Source organism: Phytophthora infestans, genomic scaffold (genome assembly GCF_000142945.1).
Source record: "Phytophthora infestans T30-4 supercont1.27 genomic scaffold, whole genome shotgun sequence".
Classification (NCBI taxonomy): domain Eukaryota; phylum Oomycota; class Peronosporomycetes; order Peronosporales; family Peronosporaceae; genus Phytophthora; species Phytophthora infestans.
The window spans coordinates 311,744-330,137 of record NW_003303732.1 but is presented as its reverse complement, the minus strand read 5'-3'; the positions used below and the strand labels follow the sequence as shown (position 1 = coordinate 330,137).

Genomic DNA, 18,394 nt, shown 5'->3' with positions numbered 1-18,394 from the left:
AATATTAATAGGTATGCGGCATTGTCGGAATCATAAAAATATTGACATATTCCTTACACGACTTATATTCAGTATTGGTTTCTAAAAATTAGCTCTCGACATTAGTCAGAGAATGTTGGAATGAAGAACCTGCTCCTGTGCAATCTTATTGGCTAAATTAAGATAACAATCTTGCTTTTGTGTCTGTCGGGAAGACGTGTATGTATATTCATCCATATCAAGATATTTTCGACGCTGGCCAAGATAGCACACAGAGTGTTCGCCATCTCAACCTCGTCAGTAGACACACGACTACATCAACTCGTAGCGACAAAATCGACTTAGTTTGGAGATTGGTGTTCATTTACTCGAACATGGGTGTCAAGGCCCAACAATATATATACGACACCTTGGCTAAACAACACTGAAGTCGTAGTTTTCGAAGATGAGCTAGGGATCGAAGATCTTGTCGAAGATGAAGCTGCAGTCGCCGAGGAGCTGGAGTTCGACCTGGAACGTGTTGTCAATGATCGACATTGCCCTCGTGGTAGAAGCGATGGTGCCGACAGCGATACCAGCTCCACGGCTTCTTCGGTGAGCACAACGAATTAGTTGCAGCTCGTGCGCTAAATAGTACTGAAGTACTACGTAGTAGCTACCATAACAAACAAAAATACTAAACACTGTTGCTTGGAATACTCGCACATTGCTCACCAACGTGGTCCTACATGTATATTACATGATTTTAAGTACAGTCGTGCACCTCCAATTCGGCAGGGCGGACCATATCAACAGTGCCAGGGCATAAGTGCACAACGTAAAGCAAAAAACAAACGCAAATCCAGTGCACTGATATTTAATTTGTTAATTCAGTACAAAATTTACGTTTAGTTTTGAGACAATGCCTGTGTGGCACCAACAGTTTCTAATAGTCTTTGCAGATATGTTGTTCCAGCCTTCAGACAACCACTTCATGGCGGAGTAAACGTCGACCGGCGTGTAAGGAACACCCTTGTAGAACAGGTCCAGCTCCGCGGCTTGCTTCTTGTTCTGGTACTCATTCTTCAGGCACTTAATGATGCCCTGGTCCATGGGCAGCAGTACGGCAGATGTATTAGGCGGGGGCTTGCGAATAGCAACATTGGATAGCTCAATAGAAGCGTCGTTGTGCGACGAAGCATTGTCAACAAGTAGTAGTACGTGTCGTTCTTCCAGCTGCATACGTTCATTTAGCGCCTGACTTGTGCTTCTCGCACAAAGACTGCTTTTGTGCTAGAGTTAGGGACATGTAGGAGGAAGGGCGATGTCCCATTGTCTTTGGCGGTAAAAATCAAAGTGTGTGTTTGTATGAAGACGTCTGATCCAAAATTTAAAATCAGATCGATGCGGCGTGTCATCCCTCCGCGAGGAGGGGAAAACTGTTGAGGTTAATTGCTAGGGTGGTGATGGGCAAAGGTAATTGCGCATCTGATTCGCGTAATCATAAAATCTGGCAGGGTATCGACTGATACCGGTGCCGAATTAGAGGTGCACGACTGTATCTCTAAAAATAGCTGTGTGAGTGGTCGATCGAAAAGTGCATTGCACTTTACAGCACTGCAAGCTAAACTACCGGCGGCGCTCTGCTAGTAATCGGGATTGAAATCTTTGGGGGTTCTCACATAAGAGCAGAATCCCTAAGGCCTTGGGATTATTGCTAGCGTTACATGTAAGCCACCACTACATGAACAAGGCTCAGCTAAGCATAAAAAATGATTGAGTCCGGGAAAGTGTCGTGTTTCATTATTACCCTACTAAGGTAGGGGGGGGAAGGCTTAGGTGCACATGCCGCCGGGTTCAGGTTTAGTAGCGCTTCCAGCGTTCACCGCTGAAAAAATCACGCTCTCTCTTGTCATAGGCTGCTTGCTTCGCAAGACGCTGGCGGAGCATGCGCTCGCGGAAATCACCGTATCGAGCAGAAATCGGCTGTGGACCCCCAGCTCCGGCCGTCCACGAGCAGGAAGTCACCATGACGAGGGCCATGAGAAGCAGTACACGCTGGGAGAAGTTCATCGTTGTTGGTACTTCTTGACTTGTTGAGTTGTGGGCTCGATTTTTATTTGCGTGCTGTTGTTCAGAAATACTTCTCGTCCTCGAAATCAGATAAGAATGTGTATGCACTAGGATTTAAAATATCTCGCCTCGCCAACTAAGAACCCATCGAGCCGCTACTACTGCCCTGACTGGCACGGTTACGGTTACGACGTTTGGTGATGCCGCTAACAACGGGTGGGCTTGGTGAGTCAGTGTTGACCTCTGGCGGCACGTACGCCATCATGCGAATCCAACGACGGCGACGCACCGAAGCACCCAAACGCTTCATGCTAGACTTGCCCCGAGCCAAATGGAACTTGAAACGTGGGAAGTCAGTTGCATAACTCCATCCTTCGTCGTCACAATCTGTGTAGCTCTTGTCAATTCTCCACGGAGTCGTCCAGCTCCAGCTAGGAGGAAGAGAAACCTGCTCGAAACTCATTGCTTTGTCACCATCTCGGTTTGAGAAGCGCGGTCGGTCCGTAGGCAGCAAGTGGTTTGGTGCCCACTTTCCAAACATGCTCACCCGCTGGTTTTCAAAAATCTCCTCAAGCGCAACGCTTCCATCTAGAGTGCTGTTGTAGCGTGCCACGCTTGGACGGCGCCGAGAAGTGGCGCCAATTGATGAACTCCTCCGCGGGCGGCCACGGCCATGCTCAGTAATTATGGAATTACGGGACGTCTCGGTTGAGTCGACCGGAACTTCTGTGCCCACTGCCTTGTTGAGCCCGTCGACGACCATCTTTGTACTCTTCACAACGCCTTCTTTGGTAGCAGACATGATCTTTGACTTAAACATCGTGCTCTTGGAAAACGGGATTCCGATATAGACCTTGGCAATCAATGCAGACCCCATAGCATCAGTACGCGGCTCAATCACATACACAGTCTCGACGTGGAAGCAGTCTCCATAGGGAATTTCAAGCAGCGTAAGCTTGTGTTCGATCACGATTCGATCTGCGTCCAAACTGTTACGATCTTGGGGAGAGAACGGCACGTGCACAATCTGTTCTGCCATAGTCGACGACGGTCCAAGAGGTGACGTACTCTTTGCACGGTACTTCATCTCACGCACCTGACCGCCATACTCTTCCGACTCCTCCCACTTGCCGACAACATGCTCCGTGTCTCCTGCTTCTTGGTGAATCGTCTGCCAACGCGATAGCGTGTTGTTGGCGTAGAACAGGTCGAAGAAGTGCAGGCCATCCTTAATAGCAGGGTGTAACTCGTATTCGCCAACAACTTGTCGCTCCTCCTCCGTGGACACCAAGAATGGCTTTACAGGCGTTGCTGGCATCGAGGCGCCAAGACTCTCCATGGACCGGTTCACCATGTGGAAATACAGCTTCGACGAGCTCGCCATCGCCTCACGCGTCGCGGAAATAATCTTCGACTTAAACATACAGCCCTTCGAGAACGGGACCCCGAGGTAAATTTTGGCTACGAGCTGTCCTGGGCTTCCGTCGTTGGAAGGAACTCGCTCCACGATAGTCACCTTTTCAACAGAGAAACAGTCGCCATATGGAATGTCGTGCATGAATACCTTCGACTGCATGACGAGCTTTGCGCTGTCATCAATGCCTCCCTCGTCAAATGGCACGTGATCCGTTGTCGTTGTCATAGTGTGAGAAGGACCAATCGATGCGTTCGTGGGCGAGCGGCAGCTCATTGTGCGTGTTTGGCCACCGAATTCCTTGGATGGAGTCCAGTCGCCGGCCTCAATTTCCGTGTCCCCTCGCTCCTTGTAATATTCGCTCAAGCGGTCTGACGTGCCATTCGCCAAAAAATTATTGAAGAAATCGTAGGCACTTGTCAAAGATGCGTGAAGTGGGTACTCTCCAACTAGTTCACGCTCGTCAGCAGAGGTCACAAGAAACTGCATCAACTCGGCTCCCCCAGCATTATCCACCGAGTATTTCAGCGAAAGCATGAGTTGTCCGAGAATGGCATCACGAGTAGATGTGACAGGCCACGCGCATGTGAATTGAGCCGTCCGCATGCCCGTAAAGCCCAGTAGTTCGCGGAGAGATAGCGACACTTCGCCAATTTTCGTCGTCAGGTAGCGTAGGTGGATCTCGTACACGTGCAGCACCATAATGTCGGGAAGGCCACAGAAAGCACCCGACATGGCACCCAACGAGCGACACTCTTGACACTCCGAGCACAGGTGATCTTGGAAATGCCACGTCAGCTTTTCGTTCCACTTGACAACGGCTCCTTTCTCTCCCTTCTCGCCTCGAGGCTTGGGAGAAGTCTGGCCCACAGGGACACTTGAGTAGTCGTGGAGTTCGGATTTGAACTTGGCCACCACGTAGAACTGGCGTAGCGACGCGTCCTTGTCGTAGCTCATGTCTTGCACCACCAGCTCCAGTGCGTGTGATTTCAGTCGTACGGGAGGGACCTCAACGTCCTCACCTGGACTACTTAGGAGGTTTAAAGCACTAGCTGTGGCATTCAACGGGTTAAATCCATTTTCGCTCGCCTCAGAGAATGAATGCAGTTTGGACGCGAGCGGGGCCGCGGTGCCGCCGTTGGTCGTCTGCGACTGCGACGGCACGGACGCGACTGCAGCACTAAGAACACTATCAATGCGCCCTGGCACGTGACCCTGAATCGCGCGCATCGTGAGCACACAGAGCCACGAACGCGCGGCCATGTCGTCCTCCGCCCTGAAAAAGTAGGTGCCGCCCAGTGTGCCTCGGATCTCAAGGGTATTGGCTCCGAACTCGAATGGATCAGCAGGCTTCACGGCGTGCACGGCTAGCGATCCCTTGACGTTTGTATTGCGTCTCGCAGCATCTGCATTCGGGTAGTATTTGACCCTCGCGTGCGCGTCCAGCACAACATAGCGTTTCTTCCAATGTTTGCCTCGTTGCAGGCCCTTCTTAACGAGTAGCCAGCCGTCCAGCGGCGCGTCCCCCAGCTCCACGAGGCTCTCCACAAACTCCTGCTTGTTGGCTACCGTGTCAGCGAAGAAGGGCATTGAATAGTAAGTAGAGCGACGCGGTAGTCTCACGCGGGTCTCACGTTCCAGACGGTCGCGCACGCTGGTCGCTCGCATGACAGGGTGTCGATCCAAGGTCTTTAGGTTACGGGGCGCTTCGGGGCTGGCGGTAGGGCTGTTGTTCACACTAGCAGGCCTCTGTGCTGGCATGGGGAACACAGTGAATAGAACGCGGAAGAGCACGACGCAGAGTGCAAGCCCCACGGTCACCACCATGAATAGATCGAGGAACGCGTGCGTATTGCCACCCAGCCGTTCACCGGGTGGTACACACGTTGCCGACTCCATTCTTGTGGAGCTTTGGTCTGTGGGAGCCAGATTCGGCTATGCAGGGGCTTACTCCAAGCCCCGCCAGCGGTGATTACCCGGTTTGCCAAACGTACGCGCTTGACTTGACATTTGTATGCCAACTGGGATCATGATCCGGTTCTTTTTATGCATGTAATACACTACCATAGAGCACGTGTCCTAAGCTGCCTGAGAATGTGCCGTAATAAAATCAGGAACTTGTAAGATCTAGGTTTGTGCATCGGAATTTGAAGTTGTCTCGTTTCGTTAAGCTTTTAATACCAGGAGCTGGTCTAGTGCGAGATCAACTTGATCATTAAGTCTACAAAAGTACCCGTGGTAACAGCTATTAATAAAGCAACATCTGATCGACTGAGAGCATCGCAATGCAGCACCAGGGTACATTGATGCTTCACGGTCTAAATTACAGCTGACGAATTGTCATTGACGATGACTCCACCAAGGTGGAGTCAACACACCATCACGACGGTGCAAGATCTACAACTGCATTATGCAATGCAGTCTGCATGGGTTGCTGCAGCATTATCTTCAAGCCTGCCTTATTGGAGTTTGAAATGCATTCGGCTCCTGTTATTAATACCTAGATAACTGAGCTGCGGCAGAGTCAAAGCGACGTTGTTGAAGATGCCATCCTTACATGCTGAAAGTTTCAATAAGATACGAGTCGGATCGAGTTGAAGCTTAAGTAGGGTTGTAAATGATTTACACGTCCGGTGGACAGATGAGAGCTTTTCATTGAGAAGGCATTTTAAGTGCTGTATCTGAGACAGCCCAAACAAAATGATACTTATGATCCTAAGTACGAATCGCGATTTAAGCACTCTAAACGAGGCGTCTCCTCTATCTTTTGAACCCTTATAAGCTACAGAATGCTTAAAACTGAAGAAGTTGTGGTCGCTCACAAATATTATCTCCATTTATGGGCCCTCGAAAAGACGATACATTTAGAAGTGTTGTGAGCTCAATATTTTTTCAATTTTAAAAATTTAAGTGTTATTTTAAAGCTCTTGTAAAAAGCAACTGAATAAGGGTAGTTTTACAGTTTTTTATGGAAGTTTACAATAAATGTCACCGTTTCGGTTAAGTGCGAAAATTTATTGGCCAACTTTAACTCGATGGCCGGCTGTTGGAACACCTCACCCTGATTAAATATGAGTTTCTTATTTCACTTAATCTTTTCTTAAAAATATTATTTCTAAATTAGAATCGCACATTCACCGACGGTTCAGCAATTTTTCTATTAGCGATGTTTTGTGGAGATGGATCTCTGTCGAGTTGGTTGGAAGGAGGCGGGTGAGGCGAAGAAGGAGAATTAGAAAGTGAGTGAGATTAGAACTTACGCAAAGCCTGCTTACACCTAGTCTGCCTGCAGTCCTTGGGTATCGTGTCCAGTCCAGCACGCTGTCGTGTCCTACTTTGAAGTAGACCTTGAAATTGCCAAGATGACTCAAGTTACCGTTGCACCTGCGGTCTTACCACTTGATGACGCGTGATATGTAGACCGTGTGCCGCACTGTGCTCACAGAGTAGCACGTTCCGACACTCCCACTCGGCACATGCCAAGTCGCGTGACGAACAAGCTGAACTTTGCTTGTGGCAGCGGCTTGGTGAACATATCCGCAACCATGACCGCGGTCGAACAGTACACAATCTTGATTGTTTCGCGCTGCACTTGCTCGCGAATCCAGTGATAGTGGAGGTCGATGTGACGCGATCGTTGCGAGACGCCCTTGCCTTCAGCCACATGCTGAGCTGCCTGGTTGTCCTCGTGGACTATCACCTTGCCCACGTCAAATCCCAACTCGAACAGCAGCTGCTTGAGTCCGATACACTCCTTGGCTCCGTGCGCTAGAGCAACATACTCTGATTCAGTAATCGACAGCGTAACAATCGGCTGCTTCTTCGACCCCCATGCAATGCAGCACCCGTTGAGGAATATAACGAATCCCGTCGCCGACTTGCGCTCGCGCTCGCAAGCAAATGCAGCATCACAATACACTTCCAGCTGCAGCTTACGCTGAGAAGATCGACGGTAAACAATTCCCATGTCGGCCGTCCGCGCGATGTAGCCAAGTACACGCCTAACTGCATCTTGTACAGTGCGGGTCGGCTGCTCGGTCTCTTGTGCGATCAGGCGAACTGCTGTTGCGAGATCAGGTCGACTAACCGTTGATGCGTACAGCAGTGAACCGACTTCAGGACGGATCGACTCATCAATGACTTCGGTGTCGTCGGCTACTTGGCGTTGGAAGTTGCTGTCCATTGGTGTCCGGGGTTGCGACCTGTCACCATGGCTGGCGAACCGCTTCACAACGGTGGCGGCGTACTTCTGCTGTGCGATCGTCAGCACATCACCGTCCTTGTTCCAGCCTAGCTCCATGCCCACGAAGCTGCTTGAAGCATCGCACTTGTTAATCGCGAACCGACTGGTGATGCTGGCTTGAAATGCAGCAAGCTCCGATGCCAAGTTGCTGAAAATTAGCATGTCGTCTACATAAAGTAGCACAACCACAATGCTATCAGTAGTCCACTTCACCAAGACACAGGAGTCTGACTGGCATTGCACGAATCCAGTCTCGCACAGGAACTTGGTCACGGTCTCATACCAAGCGCGTGATGCCTGTTTAAGCCCATACAGGGCTTTGCGAAGCTTCCATACCGTTTTGTCGTTGCCCTCGGTGGGTGGAGTGACGAAGATGGTTTCAGCAAGATTGCTGTTCAGGAACGCCGTTTGCACATCGAGCTGAAGATGATCCCAGTCCAGTTGAACAGCCAGAGCAAGAATGGCTCGGATCGAGTCGTGACGTACAACTGGGCTGAAGGTTTCCGTGTAGTCCACGCCATACTGCTGTGTAAATCCCTTTGCAACCAGCCTGGCCTTGTACTTGTCAAGTGATCCATCAGGCAGTGTCTTGCGTCGGAATACCCATTTGGTCTGCACTGGACGCACATTCGCTGGAGCGAACACTTCCTCGTAAGTGCCATTGCGACGCAGGCTGTCCAGCTCACTGTTGATTGCTTGACGCCACTGTTCTGCGTCGGGCCGAGCCATGGCTTCCTGCAATGTAAGCGGGTCGCTTAGCTCGCTGACCAATGCTGTCTCCTCCGCGTTGTGCGACTGCTCGTAGTCCAGCCTACGCACGGATTTCTTCTTGATACGCGTACTGCGACGAGTTGGCTGTTTTTCCGCGCGAGGATCAATGAGATGGCGCTCCGGCAAGTCACTCAAAGGTTGACTGCCATCCGCGTCACTAACCAGTTGACTGCCATCAGAGTCCTCCATCTCGATGTCTTCTTGGATCGCTTCGAGATAGCGAGAAGGTGCGACCCCATCCACTGGCTCGTCATACACCTGCGTTGGTAGTTCTCCATTCAGCGTCACCGTCGTGTTTTTCGGTACGCTTGACTCAAAGAATACTGCAGTCATGGAGACAATAGCTCTCCCACTGCCTTTGTGACCACTGGGTACCCAAAACCGGTAGGCGCCGCTCTTCTCGTACCCGATGAAAATCGCCTTGATGGTCTTTGCGTCGAGCTTGTGACGCTGTGACTTCGGCAGTAGGACTTCAGCATCACAGCCAAATACTCGAAGCCTGCTCAGCACTGGGGCGCCGCCAGTCACCGCTTCGAACGGAGTCTTGCCACCAAGTACCTTCGTTGGGCAGCGGTTCCGGATGTATGCAGCCGTCAGCACCGCGTCACTCCAGAAGCGTTTCCTCAAACCGGCAGCCTGCATCATCGCTCGCGCCATTTCAACGACGACTCGGTTACTGCGCTCAACCTTGTCGTTCTGTTGTGGTGTGTATGGCGTGCTGAACTCCTGTGCAATCATGTTTTCATTGCAGAAGTCAGCGATTTCTCCTCCCACGTATTCTGCCGCATTGTCGCTTTTCAACACCGCCACTCTTGCACTCGGGATCACCACCTTGAGGTTGGCGATGCACTCGCGTAGCGCGCTCAGCTGGGTGGCCGAGCTCTTGTCCTTGACAGGGAAAACTGAGGCGAGATGGTATGGCTCGATCATCATGCTCACCATGCCTGTGTAACCGTCCCGTGACGTGGTTTCCATTGGCCCCACATAATCGATAGCGATCACCACCTGCCCGCGCTTGAGCTTTCGCGGCTTCTTTTCCGGAAATGACACACTGGCCAGTTTCCCAGCTGCACAGGACCCACAAGGGAGCAGCTGCGAGCTTCGGGTTGTCACATCACCGGCTTTCAGCAACGCCTTCAAATCCCGAGCATTCAAGTGGCCCAATCTGGCGTGCCAGGTAGCTAAGTCGTCCAATTGGTCTCCAGACGCGTATTCCACCTCAGCACAATTGCCTGTGCTGAGGGCCGATACAACATACAGCCCACTGGTGCGACGTGTAGCAAGTAGCTTATCGTGACCGCTGGTGATGACACAATGCTCACGATTGAAGGTTGCCGTAAGGCCAGCTGCTCCGACCTTGCTCAAGCTCACAAGATTGCGCTTGAGGCCTGGGACGTACAGCACGTTGTCCAGTGTGCAGGTGCCGCCAGAGACGAGAGGTAGGTGAGCCGTTCCGCGATGCGTAGCGCTCAGCTTCATGCCACTCGCAGTCGTAGCCACGATGTCATTGTCCATCTTGTTCAGGCCATTGAGCAGACCACGCGATCCCGTCATGTGACTCGAAGCTCCTGAGTCAATGATCCAGTCAGCTCCCACCGACTCTGCACTCGAGCTGACTTGGAAGGAAAAACCGCTTTCCTCACCTTCGTCGTCGTCTTGTCCAGATGTAGCAGCGTGGCCAAAGGCACCACCAATTTGCTTGGCCTTGCACTCGTTCTTGAAGTGATCGTACTTCCCGCAGCTGAAGCACTTGCCCTTCTTCGCGCCTGGCTTTCCGTGCGTAGCAGCAGCAAATGCATTACCACCTCGCACAGCCTGCGTTCCACCACGCTTTCCGCGTTGCGTCTGCGTCGTGCGGCGCCTGGCTTCGGCAGCCGCCTTGATCAGCAATTCCTCCATCGAAGCACACGATTCCAGCGATCCAATGTAGCCATTCCAGTCAGGTCCAAGGCTCTGCAGGAAGTTGCTCTTCTTTTCCGCGTCCGTCAGAACTACCTTGTAGCACTCCAGCTCAGCAAGCATCAAGCGCGTCTGGCGGACGTGCTCCAGCATGTCGCCACCAACGTCGACATAAAGCGACATGTACTCTCGCTTGAGAGCCCCAACGGTTGTGTCACACACGTGACGATGCGTCTTCTGCAGCGCCCCCAGCATGGCCTTCGGGTGATGAAGATCAGCCACCAACGCAGCTTGATCATCCGTCAGCGCTGCCAGAATGATGGTCATGGCCAGCTTCTGCTGCATCTCCAGTTGGTGCAGCGGTCGCTCTTGCTGCCGTAACGGCCGATCGGCTTGGCCGGACTCTTCGTTCTCGAGCTGGAGCAACGTCGGTGCGGGCTTCAGCACCGCGCTCCATACGTCCTTCACCTCCAGGTAAAGTTGGAGTTGCCGCGCCCAGACTCGGTAGCCCGTTCCGTCGAACTTTCGAAGCTTGGTCGTGAACGCGGTCGTGGTGTTGGCACTCATAACCTGTCGAGTTGGTTGGAAGGAGGCGGGTGAGGCGAAGAAGGAGAATTAGAAAGTGAGTGAGATTAGAACTTACGCAAGGCCTGCTTACACCTAGTCTGCCTGCAGTCCTTGGGTATCGTGTCCAGTCCAGCACGCTGTCGTGTCCTACCTTGAAGTAGACCTTGAAATTGCCAAGATGACTCAAGTTACCGTTGCACCTGCGGTCTTACCACTTGATGACGCGTGATATGTAGACCGTGTGCCGCACTGTGCTCACAGAGTAGCACGTTCCGACAATCTCCTCCTTCAGCGTTGCGCTTTCACGTATGCTATTTCGGCTGCAGCTAGTCAGCGTATCGGTCAAGAGAACTACTGGATTAGAATTTATAATTTCTTAATATGAGCCTGCATTGTCCGATCTTCTGCTTTATAATGTAATTTATAAAAGAAAATAGGAAAAGGAATCCGAGGAGTCATATTTGTAGATGATAGTTATGCAAGTGTGGCTTAATTTCTGTAAAGAAATCTAGATTCTTTCAGCTCCTACGTCAGAGCGTTTCGTGCTTGCATTCGTTTATGTTTCGGCTAGGGTCCTGGCTTAATCCTAAGGTCCACCGATACGTACTGGTTCCACCTGAAGATGCGGGTTACATAGTGCACTGTCGGTTGTCTGTGTCACGCTTGTAGGCCACGATCTAAACGGAAAGGTGTACGTATCGCGATGATGTCCTATCGACGTCCGTGTAGAGTTGTACAGCGATTCGATACGCTTCCCGTCCTCTGTAGCTGCGCAAATCGCGTGAAATTCTGCACCCTGCCACCGCCACAGGTACGTTTGAAGCGGGTAGGTTGACGAGGTAAAATTATAAGAAAGAGTATTTGAAAGGAGAATATTAATAAAAAAAAATTACAATCCAATCAGCACTACTTGTCTTGTCCGAAAAAGAATTAACAGTTCTGTAAATCGGCGATAACTTCGGTCGTACAGCTCCAACGGAAGCGTGGTTAAGCTAGTTTGAAAGCTCTACTTACGTAGCGTCAGCACGATTTTTATATGAACAAACTTCCCGCCAATTTTTCCAATACCTGACCATTTGAACTATCACTTTATGGAGGGGTGGATCGCTTTGATGTCAAAAATAATCAGAACTAAACGTTAAAATATACTAGAGAAAGCGCTAACGAAGCTTAATCTAGCGATATATCACTTAAAGCAATTGAATCCATTTTCGTGTCAATTACTCTCAATCCGTGTACATACAAATCCTCTTATGAACTCATTTTAACCAATCGTCTCTTTCTCAGTATGGACATTGACCAATCACACATGCGAGGTTTTTTAAAAAAAACCTAGCTTTTAATTCTTTTTACCGGACAGGTACTGTACTTGCATGCGTAATGGTAAAGATTGGGACTATTAATAACCCAGTACATTGTTCTGTATTATAGAATTTCCTCTGTCGCTTGTACAGTACTCAGACCCCACACTTGGTATTTGTATTGATTTGCGATCCTGACCACAAAAACACATCGAGACTGCAGAATGCGGCGAGACTCGTCTCGGGAGCGCCTGTTCTTCCTGCTAGTGCTAGCGGGGACGCTGCTGCTGCTGTCGGCACTGATGCTGCGTCACGAGAGTGCCGCGCTGCCCACACGCACGTTCCGCGACGGCTTCACGGTGGCTGAGGACGTCGTTCGCCGAACCGAGATAGTCGCGACGGACAAGAATGCGACAAAGGTGCCGGTGGTAGAGGAAGAGGAGGCCGCCGAAGGTGCGGAAGTGCGCACGACGACCATTAAGACTGAGGACGGGGACGAGATCACCATCAAGCGGGCGGCCACATCCAAGGGCAACAAGATCACGACTATATCTCGGGACGAGAAGGGGAAGCTTACGATCGAGGACACGACTGCCGAAGAAGAGCGACAGGTAGAAGCAGAGAACGTGAGCAATCAAACACAGGAGGGAAAGAAGCAGGATACACAGCTCGAAGGTATCCCTGCAGAATCTCCCAGTGCAATCTACAAGGAGGATACAAGTACTACAGTCAGACGTGACGAGGAGGAAGCGCGGGAAACCGTCGACGAAGAAGAAGAAGCAGGAGAGGAAGCAGTCATGGTGGACAGCGGCAAGAAAGTGACGATCATGCAGGTGAACCGGTCGCTGGCCAAAGTGAGTCTGTCTGGTGTAGAGGAGAACGCTGATGAGAAAGCCACGAGGTAGTGCATGGAGGTCTTCGCCATCGCCGTGCTCTGGCTGGCTGTTATTTATGTGGGAGTGGAAGCAAGGATATGCTGACTAATGCACAATAATGTACTGTAGTACAACATTACTTGTATGACCTAATTGTTGCTTTCTACTGAAGTACCACTACTACATGTAATACGTAGTACTATCTAACATGTACTACCATACCAGGTAGTATTCATAGTATCAAATCTAAATTCCTATTGTAAATTCCCAAAAGACAAATGCGAGGTGCAAGTGTTTAAACTTCATGAGCATGGAGTACCCAGCTGATTCTGTAACTGTGTCTGTAGGGGACTTTGACGGTGTCTCTCACGAATCTGACTACACACTCCAGTATTATTTTTCCTCGGCGAGGACCAGGCGGTATTCAACATGCACAATTGTGTTCTCACGCCTGGACCCTTCGATCCGCAAAAGTCGTCAATTCTTGTCCCCCGCTTTGACACAGTGCCACAGTTTCTCTAACCGTGATCCAGTATCGAACTCCTAAAGTCAAATTAGTGAGTACGTTTAACGAGAAAGTGTCATGTTTGCTACTCCAGGGAAAGCAACGCTTTTGTCGGCGCACGCACCTGCTTAAGCTGCACTGCGTTCCGCATCTCCAGTATCTTAAGAAGTTCCGACTGGTCCAGCGTTCCATTGCCTACGGAGAAATAATACGTCGGCTTCCAGTATTCCTTGCTATGCGAGACTTGTAGCAACCTACCGTCTTCATCGAAGATGCGAAAGGCGAGCTGCACAACTGGAGACGACAGCTCCACGCCGCTCACCACGCGTGCCGCCCGAATGAAGTCCGCTACAAGCATTCGTTTGTTTACAAAGACTGGTTGTAGTTTGATTGAGATGCTGTCGCCTTACCTTCAGTGATCTCATCGGCTCCTGTGAGTTCGAACGCAAGTTTGATATCGGGCAAGTTGCTCTGAACGTTGAAGTGGAACATGAAGAACTCATCCCACGTCACCACCCCCTAATATCATCATCGAACAGGAAAGAAACGTTAGACTATATCAGATCATGCAATCTCGAGATTTAGACAACGCACTTCGCTGGCGTTTAGCTCGTGAACGCGATCGAGATATGGTGGCAGCTTCTCCGGGTCAAAGCACGACACAAGCGTAAGCGCGAAGTCGTGTACTGACATGGTTTGCTGCTGCGTCAGTGGGTTCACGGTGGCATACAGGTCAAATTCGGCCCTCAATATTTGCTGGCGGAGTCCATCCAACACCGCTTCAAGATCCTTGGCGGAAATAATCTTTCCAAAGCGTCCAAACAGGAACTTGGTCAGGCGCGGCAGCGTGTCCTCAGCAGAAATTGGTACTTCACGAGGGATGATAGATCGCAGCAGGTTCTCAATCACAGCACAGAACTCTGCCTTGTCCACTGATCCGTCGCCATCCAGATCGAACATACAAAAAGCCACATCGAAGTGCTCTTTCGGGACTGTTCGAACACAATACAATACGCAAACAAGAGTAAGCTCAACCCTCTTCCACTAATGTGACGTCTGTTGTGAGACAAGGGGGAACTCACTCTGCAGCAGATGGACGAGCAGATAGCACTCCTCATACGTAATAAGACCGTTAGCGTCTCCCACAAAGTCGCACAAGTACGTCAGATCCGGCCGCTGTCATAAGGTAATTATTAGGCCCCACTTCAACATGTTAGACTAAAGGTATAATGGTTTGTCGAGCGACTTACAGGGGGATGAAGATGGAACTGCGGCAACACATAGGAATGCAGGAAATCGGTAAAAGTCATGACTTTAACGCATCGGCCGCCGCCTGCATCCAAGTTCTTGCTCGCGTATATGTCGAACCGCGTACGCAGAGAGTCGATGGCCTCTCGACGCTGTTGGTACTCATCCAGATGCGTCTTCATCTGGTCCACCTCATGCATTCTGGCCTCGTGTTTGCTGCGCTGCTTGAGCAGCACACGGCGGGCCCCTCTGAGCTTCGAAGTCGTTTCCTCACCATCACCGCCGATCACTGTAGCGCCGATCCCCCCTCTCATCAGCTGGTTCGCTTCTGCATGCGTCCCAATGCCTCCGTCGGATGCGGCCGCCGCCACTACGAGCGCAGTTGCCGCCATACCGAGTGTCGACACTGTGCTCGATTGGTGTCTGTACCGCCGCGTTTCAAGTCGTTCTAGGGTTGTCGCCGCCGCCACACGGCCGGCGAACGACTGAGTCGACCGCAAGACGCGCGCCATTTCGTGTTCACAGATCTGCAAAAGGTTACGGATCTGCTCAAAAATGTGGACCAGATCTAGATTTGTAATCGGATTTGGTTCGAACGATGGTTTCGCTAACGGTAGCGGCTGTTCAAGATCGATAGGGGTGGACCAATTGTTGGTGCTGGACTTAGCATGTGGCTGGATGTCTCCGCCCACTGGCGGCTATTATCGTCCATCGCAGCAGCGAGCGCCATGTTGCCTCACTTATTAATCCCTTGACAACACGTGCCTGACTCAATGCAACAGACGTCACGTAGGTCGTTGCCGTCCAGTATGATACCGGCGCCTGCCCACCCAGGCCGCCGTACCTCGTGGCGATTAAGCTCTCGCAGCGCTGCCAGCAATGAGAGCACCAGCTCCATCAGCGCCGGGGCCGCTCCGGTCAGCAATTCTAGCTCTTTCACACTCACGAATAGCTCCATCGATAGTTGCGACCCTGCGAGAGTTACGGAACCAGAGACGACGCCCTTGCGAAGGCCCGAAAGCACGAGGAACTCGCCGGTTAAGTCAGTGGATTTGGCAGCATATTACACGTTTACCAAGAGGAACAGCAAGGTTGTGCACGATGAATCGCAAGGACTCTCCGGTTTTCTCGAATATCGGAAGCTCAATGGAACATGGCGGCCGTTCCTGTTTCAAACCATCGGTCATCAACTAGTTCTCTACCGAGTACATGTACGTACGATGTAGCTCCCATTCCTGCAATGGTGGTGCTGATTATCGCTCTTAACGGTTACTAGTCTTCTCACCAAGCGCTGGTCATGTCCACTGACATTCGTTGCGCCTCGGAGATTACTCTCGACGATGGCAGGGCCAAGGGTGAGTAAATACGTACAAAGAATGCGCTTCTAAACCCTCAGTTCATTTTAAAGTTTCTATTATTTCTAGAGAAAGACCGAGAGGATACCAAATTATTGCGCCTTGGTATCAACGGCACGACGATTACACTTCGCGCTGTGACGCATAAAGCTGCAATGTACTGGGTTGATGTAAGTTTTGCCGAGGTGGCAAGAGTTTTGATGGCCGTGCTGAAGCTTTCTAATTCGTCGACAGGGGCTGCAACGTCTACGAGACGGCAAACCTCTGCAAATTGTTAGTGATCCCCCATGCACAGGTATGGTGCGTAGTAGCGTGATATTTTGCTGTGGTATTTTGCTAAGCTAACGCGTTGTTTCGCGTGCAGAATCTGAAGACGAGATCTTCGACGAAATCGACAAAATACTGTCACTCCGTGAGTGCACGCCCCCTCCACCCCCTCCACCGCTGTGCGGGCTTTGCATTTCAACTAGCAAACCCGAGCCTTCGACTGCTGGTACGCTCCTAAAATCCAAGGTACTACTTCTTTAATTAGCGGTTTATCCGTTTCGAACCTAACGCTGCTGCCATTTTCAGAAAAATACCCAGGACGAAGGAGTTTCGAGTGGTTGCAAGATCTGCTGATTGGATTCTGGCCAGAACAGTTTTATTATTATTATAAACATACGTAACGTATATTGCTATTAATAACATTGGTGCAGCTAAAGAGATGGCCAAAATCCTCCCGCTCCGACATTTTAACCCTTTAAGCCCGGTGTTCTGTATTATACAGAATATGTAATATGACAGTGGGAAGTATGCTGCAAGCTTATATACGCAATTGGCGACAGCGATTCTGCGCATATAGGAGTTTGTATTTGTGGGGATGGGGCATCTTATCATTTTGGATCAGAGATCGGGAGATAGACGGGTATTATTTCTCTGCAATAGAAAAGGCAATATAAAATGCCCAGAGGTTTCAAAATTCTAACTTCGTCCCGTCATCCACGCATTTCGTCCATAGGTTTCAAAATTCTAACTTCATCCCATCTTCTCGCCCACCATTTCGTGAAATCGTCCAGAAATGACGGAGTGGATTGACCCAAAGGAGTTCAAGCGTTTATGGGCCTCTCTGATCAAGGCTGGATGGAGGGCACGACCGCCGACAGGCCTGGACTCGGAGCACACCTATGTAAAACCAGGCGTGAAAGGTCGGCTTCGTAAGGACAAAGCAGGAGTGGAGTACTTTGTTGGTGCGTGTTGCCCGCCATAAACATGACTTGCTTTTTTCTAACGCTGAATGTACTAGGCACAAAAGCGTTGTGGGATTTTGCTATGCGAGAAGGGTTGATACCTCCTCTTACCCCCTCTTTTCGGGGCCCAATAACTGTCGGACGGCCTCCAATGGGAAAGCAGGCCGCGTATGCAGCTGCAAGGAAACGAATGCCCTCGCGAACCCTCTTGTCTGGTGCAGTGGAAGATGACACGGTCACGGTGGGTACAGATCAAGGGGGCGACGTGGAGAAACCTGTTACGGCGGATACAGAACAAGGGGACGCCGAGGCGGAGACTGTGCCGGCGGATACAGAACAAGGGGGCGCCGAGGAGGAGACTGTGGCGGCGGATACCGAACCAGTTGATGCCATGCAGCTAACTGCGACGACAGATACGGAACCGACTGCGGCGGCAGATACAGAGCACGGTGATGACGTCGAAGGTAGTGTGACGGCTCCTACAGAACAAGGATGTGGCGAGGTTGCGACCAGTTGGACCGGTCTGGATGTGTTCGATTCCCCACACTTTATCGACGCGATGAGATCTGAAAGATTGTTTGGGCCTGTTGATGCGGACGATGTGAACATAGCTGACCATAGCCTGGCGCCTCAAGAAGACGTTGAGTCTGTTAGAGATCCTGTCGATGCTCCTGGGGACCTATCCGAATTATACGAAAGCGAGGTGGAATCAGATGACGAGTTTGAAGACGACAGCAGCGAATTTGCACAAGATGATATTGCTATGCGCACGATGGCTGCTTCTGGTTGGGAGATCTATGATCAAAACCATTGTGATAAGATAGTATCATACAGAGTACTTTCAGCTGCCTCTTTATATGCTGTGCCTGGTAGTTTTTCTAACATGTTTGTAATTCTGTATAATCCGGAGTACAGGCGACCTACAGCTTGATGAAGCAACCGACTTATACAACGGA

At 50.7% G+C, this 18,394-nt stretch overlaps 4 protein-coding genes across 4 annotated transcripts; 2 read left to right on the top strand and 2 right to left on the bottom strand.

The window, feature by feature from the left end:
• Positions 1-1,734: 1,734 nt before the first annotated feature.
• On the bottom strand, positions 1,735-5,344 carry PITG_12663 (uncharacterized protein; the record flags this gene model as incomplete). The annotated part of the gene is made up of 2 exons (XM_002900035.1): positions 1,735-2,085; positions 2,321-5,344. 2 exons carry the CDS (start codon positions 5,342-5,344, stop codon positions 1,822-1,824), a joined length of 3,288 nt encoding a protein of 1,095 aa, XP_002900081.1.
• A 7,106-nt stretch (positions 5,345-12,450) lies between these two features.
• Positions 12,451-13,131, top strand: PITG_12662 (uncharacterized protein; the record flags this gene model as incomplete). The annotated part of the gene is made up of 3 exons (XM_002900034.1): positions 12,451-12,618; positions 12,709-12,954; positions 13,015-13,131. 3 exons carry the CDS (start codon positions 12,451-12,453, stop codon positions 13,129-13,131), a joined length of 531 nt encoding a protein of 176 aa, XP_002900080.1.
• Positions 13,132-13,370: 239 nt separating this feature from the next.
• On the bottom strand, positions 13,371-15,366 carry PITG_12661 (uncharacterized protein; the record flags this gene model as incomplete). Its single annotated transcript, XM_002900033.1, has 6 exons — positions 13,371-13,644; positions 13,731-13,954; positions 14,017-14,125; positions 14,201-14,598; positions 14,689-14,782; positions 14,857-15,366. 6 exons carry the CDS (start codon positions 15,364-15,366, stop codon positions 13,579-13,581), a joined length of 1,401 nt encoding a protein of 466 aa, XP_002900079.1.
• A 261-nt stretch (positions 15,367-15,627) lies between these two features.
• PITG_12660 (uncharacterized protein) lies at positions 15,628-16,925 on the top strand (the record flags this gene model as incomplete). The annotated part of the gene is made up of 6 exons (XM_002900032.1): positions 15,628-16,065; positions 16,131-16,209; positions 16,285-16,383; positions 16,444-16,504; positions 16,574-16,722; positions 16,783-16,925. 4 exons carry the CDS (start codon positions 15,628-15,630, stop codon positions 16,485-16,487), a joined length of 660 nt encoding a protein of 219 aa, XP_002900078.1.
• Between the last annotated feature and the right edge of the window lie 1,469 nt (positions 16,926-18,394).